The sequence below is a fragment of the Rhynchophorus ferrugineus genome, unplaced genomic scaffold (assembly GCF_030347505.1).
Source record: "Rhynchophorus ferrugineus isolate W39M unplaced genomic scaffold, kcgeb_rfMv2 rfM1, whole genome shotgun sequence".
In the NCBI taxonomy this organism is placed as follows: Eukaryota; Metazoa; Arthropoda; class Insecta; order Coleoptera; family Curculionidae; genus Rhynchophorus; species Rhynchophorus ferrugineus.
Genome location: NW_027472580.1, coordinates 42,862,892 through 42,887,280, shown reverse-complemented (window position 1 = coordinate 42,887,280; position 24,389 = coordinate 42,862,892). Strand labels below are relative to the sequence as shown.

The window sequence follows — 24,389 nt, the reverse complement described above, 5'->3', positions numbered from 1 at the left end:
CTCAGTATTATCCAGCTTAATGACTGATGTAAATAAAAAGATTGAAATGAACATCGGATTTTACACTTTTATCTTCCGACAATCATAATTATAAATTTAAAGTGCTCTTTAATGCCCTCGTCGAGATTCGAACCTGCAACTATCGCATCAGCAGGAATACTACCCTATGGACTTGACCACTATGTCTACCAAAAAAACTTGAATCACTTCAATTTTACCACTCTACTGATTACTTTGCAAAATAAAATTCTAACTAAAATGGTAATATGTGATTGCCCCCCATGGCGCTTTATTGAATTTATCAAGTCAATATATTTGATTCCTAGTCGCGTCTATATGGAAGTAATGGACTCTGGATTTGTAAAATAAGCGTTCTCTCTTCCTGATATATCATCATTCAAAAAAAAAAGTCCCAAGCCATGTGGATCTACAATGCGAATTATATCGCAAAGAATGCTTGAAGCCTCAACATATGTATCGACAAATATATGGCTATGATCAGCGAACATTGACAGATCGAAGCTTACATCATTGTATCAAATCAAATTAAACGCCATGTCTTTTTTAAATACTGTTCTCTGTTTTGAATAAGAATTTAATTTAACAAATCATATCGCACTTGCAGACTTAATGGAAGCATCGTAAAACATGACTTATTCGAAGATATTAACGGCGGAGACAAATATACCAACTAATTATATAATATAGTAACTCTGTTTCTAGCTGTAGTAGTAAAATATAAAATATACATGAAAGAAAACATTATTTACTTAACAATTTAATTTCAGTATATATTAAATAAAACAATAAATATATAGTAATTAAAATATAAAAAAAATTACACTGTTTTATATAAAAACAATTAATTTATTTATTTATTAATTAATCTTTTTTATTTATTAATCTTAAAAACGCGATTTAAACTATGTAATTTACGACAAAAAGATTAATGATTTTTTTGAAAGTATTCAAAAAGTAAATGTGGGAATATAGTCCTACTGAACACCTGGTGAATATATGAATCAATAAAAGTTGCGTGATTCAAAAAATTATCTCAAGAATGACACCATTTGGGTCATTAAATTTTCTTGATTTGTTTGCTCCACAAAAGGATAAAGTAAACTTTTATTCCATCGTTATTACTCAACAAAGTTACTCATAAGGCCATAACTTGTTAATGGATAAAGTTAATTTTTCTTCATGTTTCACAATTTGAAATTATTAAAAAATTTTACAATGAAATATCTGAATTTTCATAGGCTTGATTGCACTTGAGGATAAGGAAAATGTCGCTACTGACACTAATTTTTACTATGTATCGAAGATGTATGAACAACTAAGAACACCATTCTAAACAATTATGTATTATAAAAATGGAGAAAAATGTTAATAATCCTCATCTGAATCCTTGAATGTTTCAATATTTCACAACAGTAAAGCCAATATGTATCCTTCACTTATAAAACCGAATAATCAAAATATTTGATCCACTAATCGGTTACAATAAAATGTAAATGGTTATAAATTATTAATTCGATAAAACAATTATCAACAATGATTATACAAATATATAACAAGACTTGGAATGCCTATACTGATTCATCAACTGATTTTTTGTAAACTTGAAAAGTTAACCCGATTGTTAATTTATTAGTAACAGATCAATTGAAAAGTCTCCGGCTTGCCATAATAAAACAAATTTTTTTGGCAATTTTTTTTTATTCAACATAATTCTGATTATAATGACTCTCCAAATTTTCGATACCATTTTTGTAGTACGATTTGTCTTTGCTTTAAAATAGGCCTCAGTTTCGGCGATCACCTCTTCATTCGACGAAAATTTCTTTCCAGCAAGCATTTTTGAGATCTGAGAACCAGAAATAGTCACTGGGGGCCAAATCTGGAGAATATGTGGATGAGGAAGCAATTCGAAGCCTGGATTCTTGCCATCATTTTCACTAACTTGTGACACGGTGCATTGTCTTGGTGAAGCAACACTTTTTCTTCAAATGCAGCCGTTTCGGCGATTTCGTCCTTCAAATGGTCCAATAATGCTATGTAATAGTCGCTGTTGATGGTCCTTCCGTTTTCAAGGTAGTCAATAAAAATTATTCCATGCGCATCTCAAAATACAGACGCCATAAACTTGCCAGCCGACTATTGTCGGATGACTGTCAATTGGACTTCGGAATGAAATGATGGAACCATATTTCATCCATTGTCACATATTGACGCAAGAACTCGGATTTATTACGCTTGATCATTTTCAAACACTGCTCCGAATCATCAACTCGTCATTGTTTTTGGTTAAAAGTGAACTCGCGCGGCACCCACTTTGCACAGAGCTTTCTCATACCCAAATATTCGTGAATGATTATGTACACGTACAGTTGATATCTTTAGAGTATCTGCTCATTCAAAAGCAGTCATTCAAAATCATTTTGTGGATTTTTTAAAATGTTTTCGTCGGTAACAACCTCTTTTGGGTGTCCACTGCGTTCATCGTCTTCGGTGCTCATTTCACCACGTCTAAAGGAAAACAATCCTTGGTGGTTGATTTTCCTGGGGCAGAAATTCGGCATCGAGCCAAGTTTTTGCTTCAACTGTATTTTTTCCCTTCAAAAAGCAATATTTTATCAACACGCGAAATTCCTTTTTATCCATTTTTTTCACAATAACAAAAGTTGCTTCACTCAAAATACTATAATTCACAAACTAATTATATATGCATCTTTTGAGGGTTAGTTAAGGGAGTAACTTAAAAAAAGGGATTTTAAACAAAGGGATCAACTTTTAAAAATTAACGTTTTAAAGTGGACTTGAAAATTTCGGGGCTAATCAATTAATCGATCTCCAAGCAGCACCTAATAATACCACTTAAATTACACCCCAAGGAAACACAAATAAATATCCTAAAGAAGTAACCATAGTTTGACTCAAATTATAGGCATGTTATTTTGATAGATAGTGATTAATAATAGGTATAATAAAATGAAGTACGTTAATATTGCATAAAACCAAAGACTTTACTTACCATCCTTAAAATGATCTTACTTAGCTGTTGCAAATATGCACCTATATTATGTTAGATAAATTTCTGTCATTTTAAATATAACCCCATCATATCTATTTCAAAGAAGTCCTTATCCTTATTGTTACAAAAATTAAATAGTCGATTTCTAACGAAAATTCTCTTTTGAGGCCAATTTTTCACGTGACAAATAATTCACTATAGACAGGAATAAGTGGTAATCAGTTAGTGGGAGGTCCGAACTATGAAGTATATATAATACATACATTTACATATATACATTATATATATACATAATACATTTGTGTGTGACCTGGCACTGTCTCTATAAAAGGCCGCTCTTGGTCGATTACCTCCTTTAGAGTGGTCAATTGTACAGAGTAGAGGAACAGTATATAGCCTTTTGATTGACATTACCTTGATGATTTAACATTGGCATCCATCCCATCAAACGTGCAGCAAAACCTTTGTCGTCAATCCTAGTTTGGTCACTCTTTGCTGACTGACCGCATTTTATCCACGATCGTTTTCGCTTAACATTATTGTAAGTGATCTACTTTTTATAGCAAATCACCACTTGCTTCAAAAATGGATTGATTTAGGTGCGATTCATAAATTTGGCCTATAAGGTTCTTGTAATTCAACTCGTGTGGCACCTATACATCCGGCCTTTTTTGTATCCAGCACTTTTGAAATCAAACTCCATTTTCATGGTAACACACTTTCAATGACAATGCAGTGTCGACAATTGGTCTCTCAAAGTGTGGTGCACATTTTACATCGAAATTATCTAAATGGAATGGAAGAAAATTTTGCACCTGATTAGATAGTACAGTGTCATAAACACTTCACACATTTTCAGCCGCCGGGTTTGTGCTTTCAATTTTCTCTTGGCTGATATCCATTTTAACCTGAATTCAAACAGAACAAAGTCAAACATCTACAAAATTGGAAAATATGCTATTTTACTGCAATTACTCAGTTGTCTAATTCCATCTAGTGTATACTGATCGAACTCTTAGAGTACAATACATAAATTATTAAAGCCACCTTTTGAAAAATTTGGATTTTTTTTTACTAGACCTAGTATATCACATTTCATCACATCAACATTCATATGTATGACAGAGAAGGACAATATTCTAAAAAATATCATTCGCTCATTAAAGTTTCGCTGTCATTTTAAATAAACAGTTCGGTCCCGACCTTCAAGGAGTCAAGACGTGTTTTTTCCTTCCCGAAAACGAGTCTCTGTAAATATCAAACAAAAATACATCTGTATTTTTTTACGGTCAATTTCGGTTAACGGTCTCAAAGAACTCCCAGATCTCAGAACAGTGCTTAAGACAAATTGACAAAGCCAAAAACTCTAAGACAACATCTACCGTTGAATATAAAGAAAACCCAAGAAACCGCAAGACCATCGGTCAAAAATATAAATGCCACCAAAATATCAAATGTTAAACAAATAAATACGAAACTGCAGGAAGCTGCGGCCAACGAGCCAACTATCTTTAACATGATGAAATTGCTCAAAGAATTCAGTTAGCAGACAGGGTGGAAGAATTGGAGAAATGCGGATTGGTGAAAACTACCCAAAACAAGCAAAAGAAAAACAAAAATGACTAACGCAAACGGCCTAAACCAAAGAGTCCGGGAACTAGAATTATTCTTGAAAACAAATAACATAGATATAGTTCCCATAACACATTTTTCTAAAAAAAAACTACATTACAATACGGGGTTATGTTGCTTACTAGACACTACACCCCAGCGAACGGGCTCGAGGTGGAACAGCTTTAATAATTAAACAAAATATGCAACATTTCGAACAAGAAGAGATTAAAAATGAAGAAATACAAGATACGATAATTAGTATTAAAAAAACTGGGCTGAAATAAATATTGGCGCTATATATTGTCCACCAAGACATAAAATGACACAACAACAATATAAAGATATTTTTTCAAAATTAGGCCTAAGGTTTATTGTTGGTGGAGACTTTAATGTTAATCATACAACTTGGGGTTCACGAATAATAACACCTGGAAAAGGAAACGAATTACTCAAAGCTATTAACCTTACAAATTGTAATTATCAATCAGAGCGCGAACCCATCTTGACGGTAGATTAAATTGGAAACATCACGTTAGACAAAAAGAAAAACACATTAGAACCAAAATAAAACAACTATACTGGTTAGTCGGAAGATACTCTCAACTTGATCTACAATCAAAGAGGTTGATCTATAAGAAAATTATAAAGCCAATTTGGACCTATGAGATGCAAATATGGGGTTGCACTAAAAATTAAAATCAACTAGTCATACAACACTGTCAAAACAAGGTTCTTCGATTGATTGCCAATGTCTATCGCTACGTAACCAACGAAGAACTGCACGATGACCTGGAAATCAAATGGATTTGCGAAGTTATCCAAGATTTCGCCTTGAAACACGAAAGAAGATTACTAAATCATAATAACGTGGAAGCAATACAACTGCTGGACAGCCCGCAGGATGTCAGGAGATTGAAGCGAACCAAACCATACGAATTTATATAAAGTGTATACCTTTAGCGTAAACTATAGCTATAAGTTATTATAATTTTATTATTGAGGAATACATATTGATGTATTTTCTCGCACTCGTCTTGCTTGGGAATTAATTCTAGTACAAATGAAAAGTAGTAATAAGTTAATGTATGATTAAGATTGTACTATGCGTATCTATTAAAAATGTTATAAAAAAATTTATATTAAAATCATCGGTAATAACTTTAACATTTTTTGCTATAATTTGGCTCACTTACCTAGAACAAAAATATCAACTGTTTTCAATGTTATTTTTAGCATTTTAGGAATATGAATTCTCAATATTTATCAAATGTTACTACTGTATCTTACTTTCAGAAACTATCTAACAGAAACGCAGAATTTTACCACTCCATTTCTATTTTAAATATTTCTGAAATCAAAACCTAAGTTAAATAGTTAGCACTTACACAAATTTATCATAGCGGTAAGTAAATACAATTTGTTAGGTAAATATCAGAAGCCACAAGTAAACTATAAATATCAATTAAAAAATGAGTAAGTATTCCAAATAATGGCGAATTAAATTGAACCAAATTAAATTTGTTCTTGTTTACTTCACGAACAAAGAATATGTGATATATGAGCCAATTATCATATATAATGCTTAAATGCTTGAAACAAATTCGACAAAATACCACGCCGGAATATTAAATGCGAGATCTCGGAAGCTGTGCGTTAAAAAAACAATAGGGCAAAACTCGAAATAAAATTCAGGAAAATATACTAGATACTTGATAAGACACTGGAGGGTATAATGAAATTCTGCTATGTAAACAAATTCTTAAACCAGTGTGCACCTAATACGTACAAATCTGGCAATGTTCCAACAAGAATAATATCCTTATGCTGCATATATTCTAAAAATAAAGCACTAACTAACCTAAATATTAAATGGCTAACTGAACTTGATTAGTTAAGGAACACTTACTAGTACTTACTAATTATCATTCAAAGAAAATGAAGACAATTTTAGTATAATTTAGTCGTAAGATCATTATATTAGATGTTGGAATTAATTTGTAGCTCTTTTAATATTTTTAAATGAGTTTGAAAAAAATGTTATGAAAAATTAACTGTATTGGGCATGCGATGCAATGCCATGTAAAATAAGAGTATTTGGTTGTATCTATTTATTGAATATTTGAGTAAACAATATTTTTTTTATTTTTCTGTCCGGTGCATCAGAAAACCACCTGTGTTTGTCCATTTGAGAAGCGTCGATTTTACAGATTTAATCCTTATACAGCGTTAGTCGTATGATTCTGCGCCTTATTGATGATCATCGGAAATATGAACCGCGTCGAAAAAATATAAAATATGTAAAATGGCAGAAACCGGGGAAATCGAGGGAATCCTCTAATTTCAAAGGCACGTACTATGTTCTCACATATTTTTTATCTATAATAATCAGATATTTGTTTATAATGTCATTGCTGAACTGATGTGACGGTCCACCGGAAATCGTTCAGTGCAAATGCCATTAAGTTTGCTTTTTAAGCACCGAGCATATTATATGATAAGTCGTAGAAACACTGTAGGTAGCTGATTCTATATAGTGGTTAGAACGTCCAGTTAAGGCGCGAAAGTCGCGGGTTCGATTCTCGGCGGGTTAGGTAAATTTTTGTTGTTCTAGTTCAGTAAGAACATTTGTCAAATCACCTAGGCTAGGTAGCGGACCCCAGGGCCTGAAACGTTCCTTATTTTCAATCATTGCTTCTTTATTCCTATTTTTTCTCATACGGGCTGCACCTTTACTTGGCCTATCCTTTGTAATTAATAAAATAACTGCATAATTTATTGAGTAATTATCTAACACGAAAATGGGAATAATAAAATATTTTTAACAAAAAAATTGAACCGACTTAAAATAAATAAGGAAATCACTTAAAAGTAAAAAATAATTAAACTTAGATTTTTAACAAAAAAAAGTTTTAAAATAAAATATGTATATAATAATCGTTATAATAACTAAATAAAAATAAACTAAAACCTTATTTAACATATCTAGTACACCTATTTTATATTCCAATATATATACACAATTTAGCTTAATACCTAATGAAACCTATTTATCTATTTAAAATATAATTTTAACTAATACCAACTGATCAGTTTGAAATCTGTGCCGAACCCAAACAAGGCAAAAATAATAATATAATTTTGTGGCATATACACAAAATTAAATTATGAACAAAACAGGTCTACTTTATAATAATTTTACCAATTTTTATGAATGAACTTCTACTTAAAGGAACTTCTACCTAGTCATACCACTATTATTATTAATCCGGACCTGGACTCAGACATGGAGAATAAAAGTCAACGGGAGTATATCAATTCATATTGAATTCAACTACAACCAAACTATTCCATACAGTAAAAACGCTGAGTACCTTATAAATTTGTTAAAAGAAATATATCAAAAATAAAACAAAAAGATTGGAAATAAAGTACAAAAAATGTAATGGATATTCGGAGGAAAATCTGAATTATCAGTATATAATAAGTTTACTCTAGAAGCGGATACTAAATCATATATGGATCTATGGAATTCAGTTATGGGGATGCTATGCGATAAGTAATATCATCATAATACATATACAATGTAATATGTAATTCTTGGATAACATTAAACTAGGGCGCAGACTCAAGAGAACCAAACCGTGTAATTTAGTTGTGGAGTGAAGCATACTAAAGGGTAAAAACACTAAAAAATGCTGCTAAATTTTATTTTATTTTATTAGAAACTAAGTAAGGGCCAGTGAATATAGTAGTCGGCAACGACTAGTAATAATTTAATCATTTTAAAAAATGATGTGTTTCTGATTACGTGAAATATAATTTTGTTTTTTTCTTCGAAGTATTCCTGTCTATTGGCTTCAATATGCGCTTCAGTCAGCAACAATCCTCAATTACGTGTTTAATTGGCTTTATTCGTTTACAGTAAGTCGCATATTTTTGACCCCACCAAATACACAGATTGTGTTTGTGCTGAAACTGCTTACTGCATTCTTCACTTGGGTTTGTATTTAACAAGAGTCTTGATCAAGTAATTTCTGATATATTCATAACTGAACTTTTTTTTCTGGATAGTCGAGCAATTCAAGATAGGTACTGTTCAAATAGCCATTCATTCGATGTTCATCAAAAATTATACTGATTTAGGTAGCAATTTTTCTCAAATTAATATCATAACTCTTCCTAAATACACTTTATTCAGTACAAAATCTGACTTTTATTAATTAAATGAAATCTCTGAAATTATTTAACGCAAGTCTCGATCAAGTAATTCCTGTATCTTCATCACTGAACTTTGTTTTCTGGATAGTCGGTGATTGTCTTGTAAATCAAGATCGGTACTGTTCAAATAGTCGTTCATTCGACGTTGATCAAATATTATAATGATTTAGTTAGAAATTTTTCTCATATTTCTACATATCAAAATTTTTCTCATATTTCTACATATCATAACTCTTCCGAAAAACACTTTATTCAGTACATAATCTAACACTTTTTATTGAATGATTATGCTAACAAGTATTATTATCTATGAAATTATTTATAATATAATTATTATATGAAATAGCACTAAACCATACTGGAAATGTATCTGCAATAAGTTACTATTTGAACATTGTTTTTTGACGACATTGATAAGGCGATAACCGTCATTCACGAGCATAACAGAATGATAACTGATATTAAATGAACCGAAATGTGCCCGTAAACCACATGTGGTTCCAGCAAGACAACTCTACGAACCATATAGATGTTATCTGATACAGAGATGTTGTGAAGTGGCCACCAAGATCGTACAATAATAAATAAAACTCCACTAGACTAAAGTGTACTGAATCTAGGCCATCGGTCAAATTCAGTTGGATTTGTGTGACAGAATCATTTAAAGTTGAATAACTCGGATCCATACTATCGTGAAAAGCCGGCAGACAAGTGAAGGATGTTATTATGTATGGAATACATAATAGCATACAAATAAAAAACAATTTAGTTAATACATTACACAGAATATTTCATTCCATTTCATATATATGTTTCACTTTATGCTTATGAAATACACTAATAATGATAAATATAAGAAGAGACAATAGTAACTAAGTATTTTTGCTAATTAATTGTGTTAAATTAATGACTTACCTGCATTTTTTAATTAAAAAAAGGGTGATAGCAACTAATCCAAATACTACAATGACGTATGATGCCGAGACCTAAAAAATAAAATAAAATTGTATTAAACATTTCTATGTATTAAATCAAATCGATAGACTTAATTCAATCATCAATATGCAGAAAGCAGATATATAAATATTTCTTTTAACATATTTGCTATCTTTTCCGGCAAAATATTCTTTGACTATATTATATTTTTTAATTTTTCTATTTAACTAATAGTTTGTTGCTATACTGATTTTTGACAAGCAGACCTTTTTTTTATTAATTGATACTATCGGTGCCCCGACCGATCTTGAATGTTTAAAATAAAAATGCTTTTTAAAGTACAATATTCAGATAAAATATAAAAATAAAATATTTTCTTGATTGGCGAATCCTTAGAAAAGACTTGACAATGTTGATATACGCTTCGAAACCATCAGAGGACCGGAGGTATATTATTATTTTATGAGATTTATTTTTAAATTCTTCATTTTTATAATATACACGCGCGATGGTTTTAAAACAATAAAACTGTTTACGTTAAAAACTATTTTATTTTACAGAATAAGTGGCGATTGTTCAACGGCGAATACAAAAACGTTGTGAGGATTTAATGAACATTTTATCAGAATCGAACAAAACATGTAGAAGTAACAGTTTGGTATATATTATAATAACTATTATTCAGTTTTAACTTAAATTTTAACATGAACCCACCGCTCTGCTCCTTCGAATATAAAGTTTGCATATCCTATATCGACTGAACTCCCTTCCTATAGTTTCCCTTGGATGATGATCTGAATATTATTACACTATTTTTACACATATTTCCATAGTATGCCTTGTATAGAATAGTTTCTCGAGTTTTGCTTTAGACTCAAATTGTGTAGTAGTCAATATTCTATAATATTTTATGGCTGAGAAACCGAGCTACTCTAACCTACCCTTGCTATACCATTTCAATCTTCTTGAGAGGTTTTTTGCAAGTATGATTCCTAATTATAATAATTTATACCTAGGGGTGTTTGAATACCTCCACATCATTATTTATGACCTTAGAGTTTCAGCTGCGATACTTTTGCCCGAATTCAACTTAACTATACCAAAGAATGCTTCGAGTAGCTGAGGAACCAACGTCAGCTTGTTTTCTTTTCTTGATAAATAATTTGATATCGGTTGAATGAATGAATTCAAAAGATAAAGGCCTTATGATCTCCTAGGAAACCTACCGACTTGCTGAGATATGAAATATGAAGGGTTTAAGAAAATAAATGTTTTTATTTTATATTAATATTAACTATTTTTTACGAAAATACTGGCGACTTTTGAATGACGAACACAAATAGATAATTTAAACTTAAAATATATTCTAACATAAATCAACCTCCTAGTGATCTAGACATCTCTAGGCGTCATAATATTCAGTTTTAATATAAACACATTTCGTGTTCATTATATATATATATTGGAGTTTTATCTAAAGGTAATGAAAAGTCAAGGCATTATACCAAAAATCAGCTTTTCACTCATATTTTATTTAAACAAATCCCTTATATCTTCATCATTAATAATCACTTTAACTATGAGAATATTAATGATTTTGTATGCGGTGAAACAAATAATACATCTTTCACATAGAAATCAAAATTCAATTATTGTTACTCAATTTATATCAATATCAACCTTGCACAAATTGGCATCAGAACAACATTGGCGTCAAAGCATTAATTATTTCACTGATGAGTTCAAAATATGATTCATCAAATTGTGCAAGATTATTCAAGTCGTGTGTCTTTTTGACCCTTTTTTTATGATAAAACTCTCAAACACTGAGAAGTTCCACCTAGTTTTCCATGATTCTGCAACGATGTTTTTTTAATATGTCGGATATCATCACCGCTATCAACAGCATTCATGGTAGCAAAAACATACGAAAATATTTTAAGCTACAAGAAAATATAATTCAACTAAAATAATATTTACTTTAAATTATTTCATTTTTGTAACATATTTTTAGTAAATATTTTAATGGTAAAAAGTATGTATATTTAAGTTGATACTTCTTTATGATACTCTAGATCAACAGAATGACATTAAAAGAATCTCAAATTATCTGCCAAAGAAGCCGAGAACGTTTTAATACCAATTAAAGTCTGGAAAGTGTAGGAAATTCCTGGCTTCCCCTTAATTCGTTCAGACGGGCGTACCAGACCGTTTGACGCTTACATATCCATTTGTCAGGGTTTCATTGGCATTAAATGTCTTTTTATTGAATATCGTAGAGAGGGGAATAATTTAAGAAACAGGAATACGGACAGAACTCTGGTTATTAAATAAATTCGATTCATACGAACATGAATAATTTATATCGATTATATCTTGTCTAAAAAGACACCGTTAGAAAACTTTACTTCAAGAATTATGCCCCAAAAAATATAAAAATTATACGACCAAATATAAAAAGAAAACACAAGCAAAACTTTATGAATATTAAGTTTTTATTGAATCTCCCAATACACACAATAAAACAAATAAAGCAACTTCATTAAAATACAGTGACATTTTTTGTTTTCAAATTTATTTTTAATAATATGAATATAAATATTTGGAATAACCTTAAATGATAAAAAAAAACCTATGAAAATGATGTTATAGTTATAATGGCATAACTCACTAATGACTACAGGTTTACAATTACCATAATCATAAAAATCTGACAACAAGCTGTGTTAATAAAGCGAGTTTTTGTTGCGTCATTATATTGCGAAAATATACATATTATTATATTTAAGTTTCAAAGTCACACAAACAAAACTCATCAAACTTTTAATTGGAGACCTTTCGCTTTTGCTCACTTAACCTTCCTATGCCCATACGTCTGCGGATGCGGATGGTCTACGGAACCGACGAAACACATTTTCATATTTACTCCTCTTGTGCAAGAATCGTCGAGTTTTTTTCTAGCTACCGATTTAGACGCTAACATCAATTGTGAAATAGTGCACTCCACGTTTCTGAGTTTTCATGTCACAGCTACTTTTTGGTGAATATAAACATCTATATAATATACCAACAAAAATAACCCGAAGATACAAACATTGACATTCCCAAAATACCTCGCAAGTGTTTTTTCTTCCACTATTCTCATTATGAAATTTCGCTCATGTTTCCCATCCCAGAGGATTTTAAGCCTCCTAGTAGATAGTATTTACTAGGATGTATTTAAATATGGAAACCCCATTCAACACTATTCCTTACAATTTTTACTGTCCATCAATACAAGATGCACTCATAGGAAGAACTCGTTTAGTATGCTCTAAATATTTTAAGTCCTAAAAGGCAATCCAACTTTACAAAAAACTTCATATTGATGTATTTCAAAAGGTGAAAAAGAATCAGCTTTAGCTATATGGCCATAGCCATATGAATATATATTCAACATGAAGCAAAGAAGTTTTATGTGGAATTATATCGATATTTTTGCCCCACATTTTTTGATCGATATATCGATATACTGCTATTTGTGTTACTTTTTAAAATATTTGGAAAATATTGATATCTTTTGAGCTGACATATTAATACTTTTATATCGATATTTTTCCCGGCGGCCGACATCCCTAATCAGCAGATTTACTTTCCGAATAGATTTTGAGTCTGAACTGATCAAAATCTTATGTAAAGATGAATGATAGAGAAAAACTTGTGTTTGTGATGTTTATAATTATGATTGTCCTTCAGGCAAAAGTAGAACATCCAACAAGGAAAAAGATGCTGGTCACGCCATTAGTCCAGCTGGGTAAGTAGTTATCCAGTTAGTAGGCTTAATGCCAAGGACCATGGTTGGGAGCCTATGAAAACAGTAGGTCCACTCCAAATAAACCGTAGTTGGTAAAAATAGGGCTCTAAAATATAACAAAAAAAATGGCGAGTATTTTCGAAATGAACTAATGGTAATCTTTATGGGGATCTCTGTTTCCGAAGTATCAAGGGACATTAACGGCACTACTCAATACCTTATTCTGAAATCGCTGAATCATGTCCAGATTCTGAGTACTATATATCCATACATATTTGAATTGCTTGTGGTAATTTTTGTATGTTGAGAGCATAGAATTTCTTCCAAATAACCAACACATTCTTCTAAATTTAATACTCACTCTTCTTTGAGTTTTCCAACCTTCAGCTTCGGCGTTCAGAATCTCTCCTACCTATTTTGCTAGATTATATGGCACTTGGATGCATATATTCTAGTGATTCCTTTTAAATGTAAAAATTGACGTGGACAGTTTCGTTTCAATAGCAACTGATTTCCCATTTCTTTATCCGATTGCTAATTTTGTTTAATGAAATTTGCAATGTCATTGCTATTTACCCGTGGTGTTTACCTACAGCTATTAGGGTAGTATAATCAGCAAGAGTAGCTATTGCAAATCAGAAGCATCACCAGTGTACATCAAGCAAAAGACCGGTCTCAGTACGCTACCCCACGGTACTCCCATGTTTATGTCTTTCAATCTGGATTCCCAAAAAATATCCATTTTAGGCATCCTCATGCTTAAACCTGAAAATTTCATCCGAAATACAAGACTTCTTGCTAATTTAAGATTAAGCGGCTCATATTGCGTCCTATCAAAAACCTGCGAAAAACGGCAGAACAGACTCATCTTTCTTCATATGATCTTCCAATTATCTATTGAGTATTTTTCTCTAAAGGCAAACTGATGTGCCGGAATTATGTCATTCTATTATGGCTGCAGTCCTTTAAATATAATTTTTTCCAATAATTAAAAATCGATTGGCCTTATCATTTCCAATATTTTATATATCTTAGACAGAAATTTTAATCTAAAAGAAGCATTATTTATTAAAAGCATATTTTACGATTACTTTTACGTTTTAGGTACATCTAATAACAATATTGGTCGCTATGAATGTTGTTGTTTGTCATCATAATAAAATGCTAAAAATGACAATCATGTCCCAGCGTTTTTCGAACCAATGAAATCTAGTACTGAAACAAGCAAGGTAATGACTCTACCGATTACATCACCTGACCTTCTGGTTTCATATTATATTAATTGCAGTTTAATAACAATATTTATAGAATTATTTCGAAATGTCAACTCTTAATTATGTTTAATCACTAGATACAATTTTTTAATTAAATTGCTATATGAATAATTGAGCATACTCCTACAGTAATTCTAAATATAAAACATACAATTCTGCTTTCATGGGATAAAAATACGTTATTGAAATATATTCGAGAATAGTAAGTTTGAATTATTAAATAATAGATAATACTCGTAATCAATCGCTATGGTATATGGGACTAGATATTATGTTTGGAGGCATGCAAAAGAATAATGTATTGATCTATATGGAGAATATTTTAACAAAGATTAAAGTCTCATTAAAAAATAATTAATCTTAAAATAGAGAATACAGTACTCATATATTCCAGCTGTGTCCGTAATTACTTTCAGATTATTGTCAAGACATTTCACTAGCCATAAGTATGAAATGTTATGATTTGATAAGGATGTTATTTTATTTTACTAACATTAACCTCAAAACTACATAAGCAAACGTACTAAAATAACAGCATTATAGATTTAAAATTATTTGAAAATGTCGAGTTTTGTGCCAGAAAACCAACAGAAAAGTTCAATGTGAACTTCCTCGCAATTTGTAAACGATTACCAGCGATGGGAAATATCCAAAAGATTGGAAGATGGGTACCACATTTAATGGATGCCAGGTAATTAAAAAGTCGAAAATCATCTGTGAAATACTGCTTCGAAGGTATAAAAATCATTTCGACATCGATTTACGTTGAAAATCTCAAGCGTTTTCTCAAATCTTATGGTTATCACCTAGCCCATCGCCTCCAAGGCTTAATCGCTTTGGTCGCTAGATCATACCGTGTGCCTAGTGGAACCAGGTTGGTGCCGTATATTATTAACGATTTAAATCTGAAGAAACAGTTAATACTGTTCGCTAGCAACAAGAAATGTTCAATTTGAACTCTGCATTGATCGAAAAACGTCCAAATACATACAATACGCTCAAAGACATGATGAAATTATTTTAGCAGGCGTTTGCAGAACAGAACTCCGATTCCTTAAGAATGGCATCCATAAATTGCTTAAAAGATCTGCAAAACGTGTAGATTCAGATTGCGAATACTTTAAATAAATACATTTTACTTATCCTTAGTAAAGGTGTTTTCGTTAATAAAAAAATCGGAAAGGTCGGTAATCGACACTTGTTACTATTATACTTTTTAAGAGCTACTTTAAATTAACAAACATGAAAAACGTTATCTAGTTTTTATTTTATTCACTATTGTTTTGTTATTTATTGCGTATTGTGGAACTCTTACATAAATGGAAAAATATAAAATGATCAAAATAAAATAATTGCTCCCCAGCTACAATTCGATATAAAACTTATTTTATCTTGCTTTTGAAACAAGACATTATAAGTTAGTAAATGTATTTATATACTCCTTCTCTTCTATATCCATCTTTCGATTCTTATAAATCAGCATTGACATGAGGTTAAGATTGATATTGTTAATTCTAAGTTTTCGCATTCGCATAATCACCGGAATTTTATTCTTGAATAAAGTACAAAAGTAATAAAAAGAAGAAGAAACTTAATAATAAATAAATATTTAATAAATTTTTAAGTAAATGTTGCTAGTATTCCAAATAAGCCTAAATAACACTCTAATTTTTTCTTGTTTATTGTTGATTTTAATCAATGTTTTACTCAATCATATAATGTTCAATAAAACTTCATCTCAGTTAGCTAAATCATTATTAATATAATAATAGTGATAACACGACTCTACGAACAAATTTTCGTTCTATGTCCTAAAATTTATTTTATGATTTCCCACTTAATTATGACCAAAAACGAAAAGAAAATACCTTTTTTGGTATAAAGTTTGCTTTTGTAATAGTAATAGTAATAATACTCATATTTGAATTTTTATAAACTTTAATTATTTTTAATACATTTAAAAATAAAGCGCGATCAGAGTGGGGTTTAAACGTTCACACAAGGCTGATGGATGTCACTAGAGTTATAAACAACGATCAGGTATTTTGTACAAATCTAGAATATCTTAAAATATTGTCGCGAAAGTGTAAATATGATGCTGATGTATTTTGTTGTATATGTGGGCTATTTATTAAAGTTTAAGATGTAAAGTACGAATTAAATACATCTCACGTTTTTTGTGAAGCCTACGAAGCATATTTTAACTGTCCTGTTCGGAATCAAGACAAGACATGGGCTCCACATGTTGCTTGTAATAATTGTAAAAGATGTTTGGAAGGTAATCAGCAAATTTTAATTAAATGGTGAATTAAATATAATAGACATGGGGTGATGAAACAATTTGTTAAAAAACTGGATCAAACCTCAGAAGCGTTTGAATTCTTGAGGATTTTTTTCCGAAATTATCAGAAGCAAAAGTTAAGGCTGGGGTTTTTGCTGATCCGCAAATCACACAGATTTTCGCCGATAAAAATTTCCAACGCTGCTGAATCGTACTCAAAAAGCGAGTTGGAACAGTTGCAAAGCAGTCGTTTCTGGATTTTTAGAAAATAACAAAGAGGAAAACTACAAAAAGCTAGTTGAAAATATATTAAAAATTTTAAGGCCATGGGCTGCAAGATGTCATTAAAAATTCATATGTTGCATGCTCATTTAGATAAATTCAAAAACAACATGGGAGCGTATTCAGAAGAGCAAGGAGAACGTTTTCACCAGGACATTATGTGCTTCGAACAACGTTATCAAGTCCCCTACAATGAAATTGAGATGCAAATTGCAATAGATTAGACATGAGTTCCCAATACAATTTCAACGAATTCCTCATATACGTCTTTGATAACATGGACCTTCAAATGGAAGACACAGCAAGCAGTTCCAAAACATAGAAGAAACTTTACCTAAAAGTATAATTAATGGGCTTCGATGGAAAACATCCAAACATCAATCTAGACACTACAGGCTAATTGCTGCTATTTCTCCTATCGTAGTAATATACAAATTCTATATCAGAAAACGACATGCTTTTTTAAACCGTCCAAGAGTTAACCCATTTTCGGATATTTTCAATAGTGCTAGTCAGAGAAGCATCAAATCATCATTTTCAGCGATCTCTTATGATGGTTTCTTTCGTCTTTTAACTTCAACTTCGGCAACATTTTCTTCTAAGGAAGAAAAATAAATTTTCCTTATAAGGCTATTGTTGACTTGTACTGTAAAATCATAGCTGAGACAATAATTAATCAAATATTATTTAATATAATATTATCTGAAAGTCCATAGATATTAGGTTGTTTAATAGGTTACAATCCTACCATCTATATGTTTTTGAATATTTCAGGTTTCATATAAGAAAAAATCAAAATAAAATTAAAATTAATCTAATTTGAAAATATTCAAGACACAACAACCTGGGTGCCCAATGGGTGTCGTAAACTTATTCGAAAAACATATTTGAGTGACACAAAATTAAAATAATTTTAAGTCTCGCTTCATACTATGCATTTAATAACTTCATGTTCAAAACTCAGGCAATGAAAAATAAACCCAGGGTTTAATTGTAAACTTTTGGACTAACTGGATGGAAACATTTCATGAAGATGACGCAAATGTTTAAAACCCTCTGTATGAAACCAGTGAATAAGTAACGTTGCTGCAATATACCACTAATTCGCCTTATTTATCTCACTTTGGCTTCTGTGCCTCCAAGAAATATTTCGTAAAAAATTATTTTCATCAAATGAAGAAGTAATAGCTGCCGTATAATAGTGTTTTGGAGGTCTTCCAGAAAACCACTACAATGATGGGATTCATAAACTGGAAGATCCTTAGAATTAAAGTGGATTAAAGTTCAGTGACATCATACTGAATAATACAAAGTCAAGATTAAAGTTATAAATTTGCATTTATTTATTCTGTTATAATTGAATTAGGTGCACACGATTTAAAGCAATTTTAAATATAGATAAAAAATACATCACATTATCAATAATATTAAAAGCACATTATATTGTTTGAAAAATGTTTATATATTTTATAAATATTTAAATCTTTTAATATGCAATTTAATTTTTGTATATGATTTTAAAAATATATTTTAAATATTTTTTTTGTTTTAAATGGTCAGATCATATAATTACATAAATTATACTTATCGGTCATCAAGTATAAAAGATTTGACTTAAAATTTAACCACTTTCTGTGAGAAAACCTTTTGGAAGAATATTAAAGTGTTTACGATAAGGAAAATTTATTTCAACAAAATTATACAAATTTTATTGAAATATATATTAGGAAGAAGTATATATAGTATATAATAGAAATAATAATAAAATTAAATATTTAAAATAAAGGGTTTTCTCATTTCATTATTGGATTAAATTACATTATTCAATAGAGACTCGTTTCTCAAGCAAACATACACAGAATAACCTTTTTGTCTTGCTAAACTATTCTATGTTATAAATAATGTAGGACTCAAAAAGGAGAAAATCTTTTGCATTATTTCGAGTTGGAGTTACCTAGTTATTTCTGTCGATTTTTCTCCAGCGGTACTTACCCATATATGACTCCCCTCGACGTGTTTTGAACTCAAATTGCTTCCTGCACCATTTTTCACATCCACTTTCATCTTGCATCTTATTCACACTTGATTCCTCCACGAACCGACGTTACCAGACCAACAAAAGACTCACGGAACGGGAAACCGAAAAAAACAACTGGTTTCGTTCAACTATTTATGTGCAGTGGGGCAATTTTCCGACGGTTCCCGTTGATTTTCACCAGTTTCATGCCGATCTTCGTTGTTTTTCATTTATGTTTCGAATTAGGCAGATGATTGACACGTAAAATGGTATTTCTGAAAGTCTTCCGGTGTTATACGGTGCAAGTGTCGTGAGGAAATGCCGAAGGAAAAGAAAATAAACGGCGGAAAACACGCAAAGCGTGCTTTGGAGCTACGTTGCCGGGTCGAACTGAAAATATTCTACCCAAACGAGTAATGTGAATCATTTCACCGTATATAGCACAAGTAACATAAATTATTCATATGGTATTTTTTAATTATTATTACTATACCAATAAAAACAATCACGCCATTGTGGACGCAATTGAGTACAACACATAATAACAAACAAAATAATTTAAAGAAAAAAAATTGGCTTTATTAATATCACTTTATTATTATCTAGGAACTTAGACTAAACCCGACAACCCCGAAAACTCGTGGAAATTTCCTCCCCTCACTGACAAAGCCAACTTTCCAGATAGTCGATCGAAAACAAATGAACGACGCCTGCGCTTAGTCGCGGACTTTTTTATCTTCGAGATGACGTCACAGATACACTTCAACTCGCTTACATTTTATTTAATTAATAAATTGTTCCGTGGGTGTCTTCATACTTCACCTGCCTCCCTCCCGTACCACCGAATCATGCGCCATAACTACATTTAAAAAAAACACACAAAAACGAAACGTTATCGTCTGTGAGCTGCAAATAAAAAATAAATCAATTAATAAGAATAATTTATAAAGGTTATTAATAGGGTATTCAATAACGTAACAAAATTACAAACTTGCAGTAAGACTTTTTTAATCATGATTTATTTAAAAACTCGGTAATTTATTCAATCCTTTTCTTTTAAATATTAATTTAATTTACTAAGTGAACTAATAATTAAATATTGCAAGTCTATTACAGTATATTTTCAAATAAAAACTTACCTTCACCATATTATCATAATAAAAAATATAAAGGCGCCGAATGTGATATGATCCTTTCTTGCAAATCCATAATTCTGAAACTGTAGAACGTAGAGAAGAATTAAGTCATTGAAAATCTCATTATCTAATTGAAAATTGAAAATTATATCATTGAAAATTAATGAAAGAACAAATGATTGTCGGAGAGGATAAGATCCTGTATACATTAAATTACACTTTCACACCCAAATGTCATCACTAACAATATGTTTGGTCTAGAGCTGTCGTGATGGATTATTTTGCCCACAGATAGTCGAATTAGTGATTTCATGTCCAAGCAGCTCATGATAATGGGGTCCTTTTAACCTTTTGTACGGCTTCCGGACTTCGCCACCATGATTTTAGAACATTATTATAACACGTGGTCCAAAGATCATCGTCCGAAATAATTTACTACCAAAATGACCCGATTTCAGACACAAAAGAACAGTGATTCATTAATAAAACTAGATCGATTTAATTTTATACTATTAATTCATGTGGAACTTCATCATGGCTCTTTTGGTGTTCGGTCTTATGTAAATAGTAAACTTGAAAAGAATTTCATCAGACTTTTCAACGATGGCTTGCCATGGCGAGGCTGACCTTTGATATTGAAATTTTCAGATATAAAACATCGCCTTAAACAACCCATCCTCTTCGGAAGAAAATAAGCAAAATATAACAAAAATAAACTTCTGAAATATTGATTTGAATAACTCTTGACTGGGTACGCCAATAATGCTACCTTTATATCTAGAAGATTCTATAAAATATTGCCTTTCAAACACGCTACGTTATCGCTTCATGCGATAAGTCTTACTGAAGATATGCGACTTCAAAACCATCTATTATGAAAAAACGAAATTATGATCACTAAGTATTATTATTCTAAATAAATTTATTAACAGTAAGATGGCAATATATTATTATTAGTTTTCAGTCCGTTTTTACTGTTCCAAATATATACTGACTGGTAAAAGTTTCTTGATAAAATGGTGAATGTAAGTCTTTTAACTTATTTTCATTATAATCACAAAACATTGAAATTGAAGTCTGTATATTTTGTGATTATAACCTATGCTTATATATATGTTACTATTTATAAATAACTAACATTAAGTCTTTTCAGAAATTTTCGCTCAAAATACTAGAAAGCACTAATTTCATGAAGTAATTAACACATTAAAAGCATGTTTATGTTCCATTTAACTTAATCAACTATCAATTTCATTAAAGAATTATTACCTCTACATCTGACAAAAAACGATTAATGGCAGTTTTATAGATTAAACTTAGTAGTAGTGGTCCATGGAAAAAATGTGGAGGCATCTTTATAAATTATGTCTATTCTATTGCCTCTCTTTTTCCCAAATGACCAAGTAGATTCCCAAACAACTATTTTATAATTAAAATTGTTTATTTCGAATATTTTTTCAATAGTTAGCATAGAAATAATTGTTAAAATATATTCAGTCGTTGAATTTCTGAGAATCGTATTGATTCATTTTTGTTTTGAAATACACAGTGTAGCCTTTTATGTCATAGAATTGTTTTATTATGTAAACGTTTTTAGTACATTTTAATAAAGGTAGCTCGGTATTTAATAGCCCACGACCAATTCGAAGTCTTTATTCGTGTTGGATAAAACAACCTAGAGAAGTGAGTTTATCCTCAGAAAATATGTAGCAATCTTGTTCAAAGTATTTTAAAAATAAACTTATATGCTAGAAGTTCTGCATGCTAGATACTAAGCAAAAATTCTGGAACAAAATGTACTGTTAAATGGCCGCTAGTGTTTATTTTCTGATATATGGCTTATTGTACATTAGACGTCATGTGATGGAAAAAGTTATATAACTACTAAAGTGGTCATCTCTCAACTTAGAGAGTTTCTATTTTCATACACAACGTTAAAAATAGAGAATTATTAATTTTTAAATTATTTATTATTGACAGTAACAGAGTGAAGAATTTTTTAGATGCCCACAAATATTTAAAAATATATCGTCTATTATGCCATATACTGAATTAGGAGGTGATTCTCGATTTCTAGTTGATCTGGTGATCTACCGCTAACTGGAATCATACTTCGTTCGTCAGAATAACCACCAATCAATAATTAATATCCGACGAATATGCGTGTGCGACGCTATTCTAGGAAAATCATCAACCATAGATTTCTTTCAGTTGTTCGGGTAATTGACTCTCAAGTTTAGTGTTGGCAACTAAAGAGATTACTTACTAAATCTCTTTAAAACATCCTGTGATCACGAGGTTCCTATTTATAATATTTATAATTATTGCTTAAGCATAACGTGTTGTCAGATGGCATCTGACGCTTCCATTGAACATGACCTTCTTCGGAACATTCTGCAACACGATTTGTGTTGTTTACAATAACTTCAAACTACATTTCGGACAAAACATAAATTTAACGTACAATGATCAGGCCTACTAATCAATTTTAAAAGATTTATAAAATATAGCGTAACTGTATATTAAATCGCATCAATTATATTCGCAACCAACTTGGAAATTTGGCGTGAAAAACAGTCAGAATACGAGTATAGACACAATAATCTTATTCTTCAGAATGACAAATCACGAGCACATATTGCAAATTTGGCGAAAACATAACTGAACTAAAATGGGAAGAAATTGAACCGGCTTGGTGGCATAGTGCTAAAAGCAGCAGGACGGTCGACTGTTGCGATAGTCGCGGGTTCGAATTCTGCTGGAACATGGTCGTAAATTTATGTTTGTAATTGTTTAACATCTCCTTAGGCAAGAGTGCAAAACCCGCCAAGGAAAATGATCCCAGTCAAGCCAATAATCAGGCTGGGTAACACCGGATGTCTACAGGGATGATCTCCAAGTTGGTCTCGCCAGTCGGCAGATGTAACGCCGAGGGTCGTGATTCGGACCCCACCTTGATCTGTAGCTCCAGTCACTAAAAAATCCAGGAGGTTGAGGTGAATCAAATATACTAGATACCTATACATAAAATGAGAAGTGCTACACCACCCGCCGTATTTTCCAGACCTTACTCCTTCTGACCTAAAATAAATAGATCAATTCGTAAATAGCCTCAAAAGATACATCTATTTTCGAGATGAAATACGTAAATTGCCTGAAAGAAAGAAGAGAGGAATAAGAATATATAGTACCTATTTTTCACAATAAAACCAATTTATGTGCCTCATATATTTCATAACATTCGATGCTAAATTGTCAAGATAATAGTGTATCAGTATTAATTTATTTTTTCACGGAGTGAATTCTATTATAATCGACGGATCAGTCCAGGATGAATTAAATAAGGGTCGCTCAAAATTTGTTTTGCCGGAAATCGTCGATGTTGTACACTCGACGATATATAAGTCGATACAAATCTTATGAAACAAGAGCGTGATGTCATATGACAAATTGTCAGATTTAGGCATCATTGTAGATAGTATGTCTTGTAGTATCCTCAAAAATATATCATCATCAAAAACATATTACATATGGCAGCATTAGGCAGTAAAAATATTTGTTTGCGTCTAATCCCGCATAATCTAAAATATCCTCAAAAATGACTCTAATTTGGAAAGCAAGGAAATGTTTACAAAACACAAGAAGAGCCGTGTATAATATCTACATCTATGGCTAGATAGATGCATATGAACCCTAAACAAACCGACTTTACCGAATAATGAAAGTAAATCTGTACATGTGCAGTTCACCTATAAACAGACCGTACAAGCATCAATAACATTAAATAATACTATCATTCCATAT

At 31.1% G+C, this 24,389-nt stretch overlaps 1 protein-coding gene across 1 annotated transcript in view; it reads right to left on the bottom strand.

Annotated features, from left to right (window-relative positions):
• Slob (Slowpoke binding protein) overlaps positions 1 to 20,204 on the bottom strand; it is an 82,026-nt gene extending 61,822 nt beyond the window's left edge. The window contains exons 1-2 of the mRNA XM_076419479.1: positions 19,425 to 20,204; positions 9,782 to 9,852 (exon numbers count right to left, since the gene is read on the bottom strand). Coding sequence (XP_076275594.1) covers positions 9,782 to 9,852; positions 19,425 to 19,496 — 143 coding nt within the window. The 5' untranslated portion in view covers positions 19,497 to 20,204. The remainder of the gene's footprint in view (positions 1 to 9,781; positions 9,853 to 19,424) is intronic.
• Between the last annotated feature and the right edge of the window lie 4,185 nt (positions 20,205 to 24,389).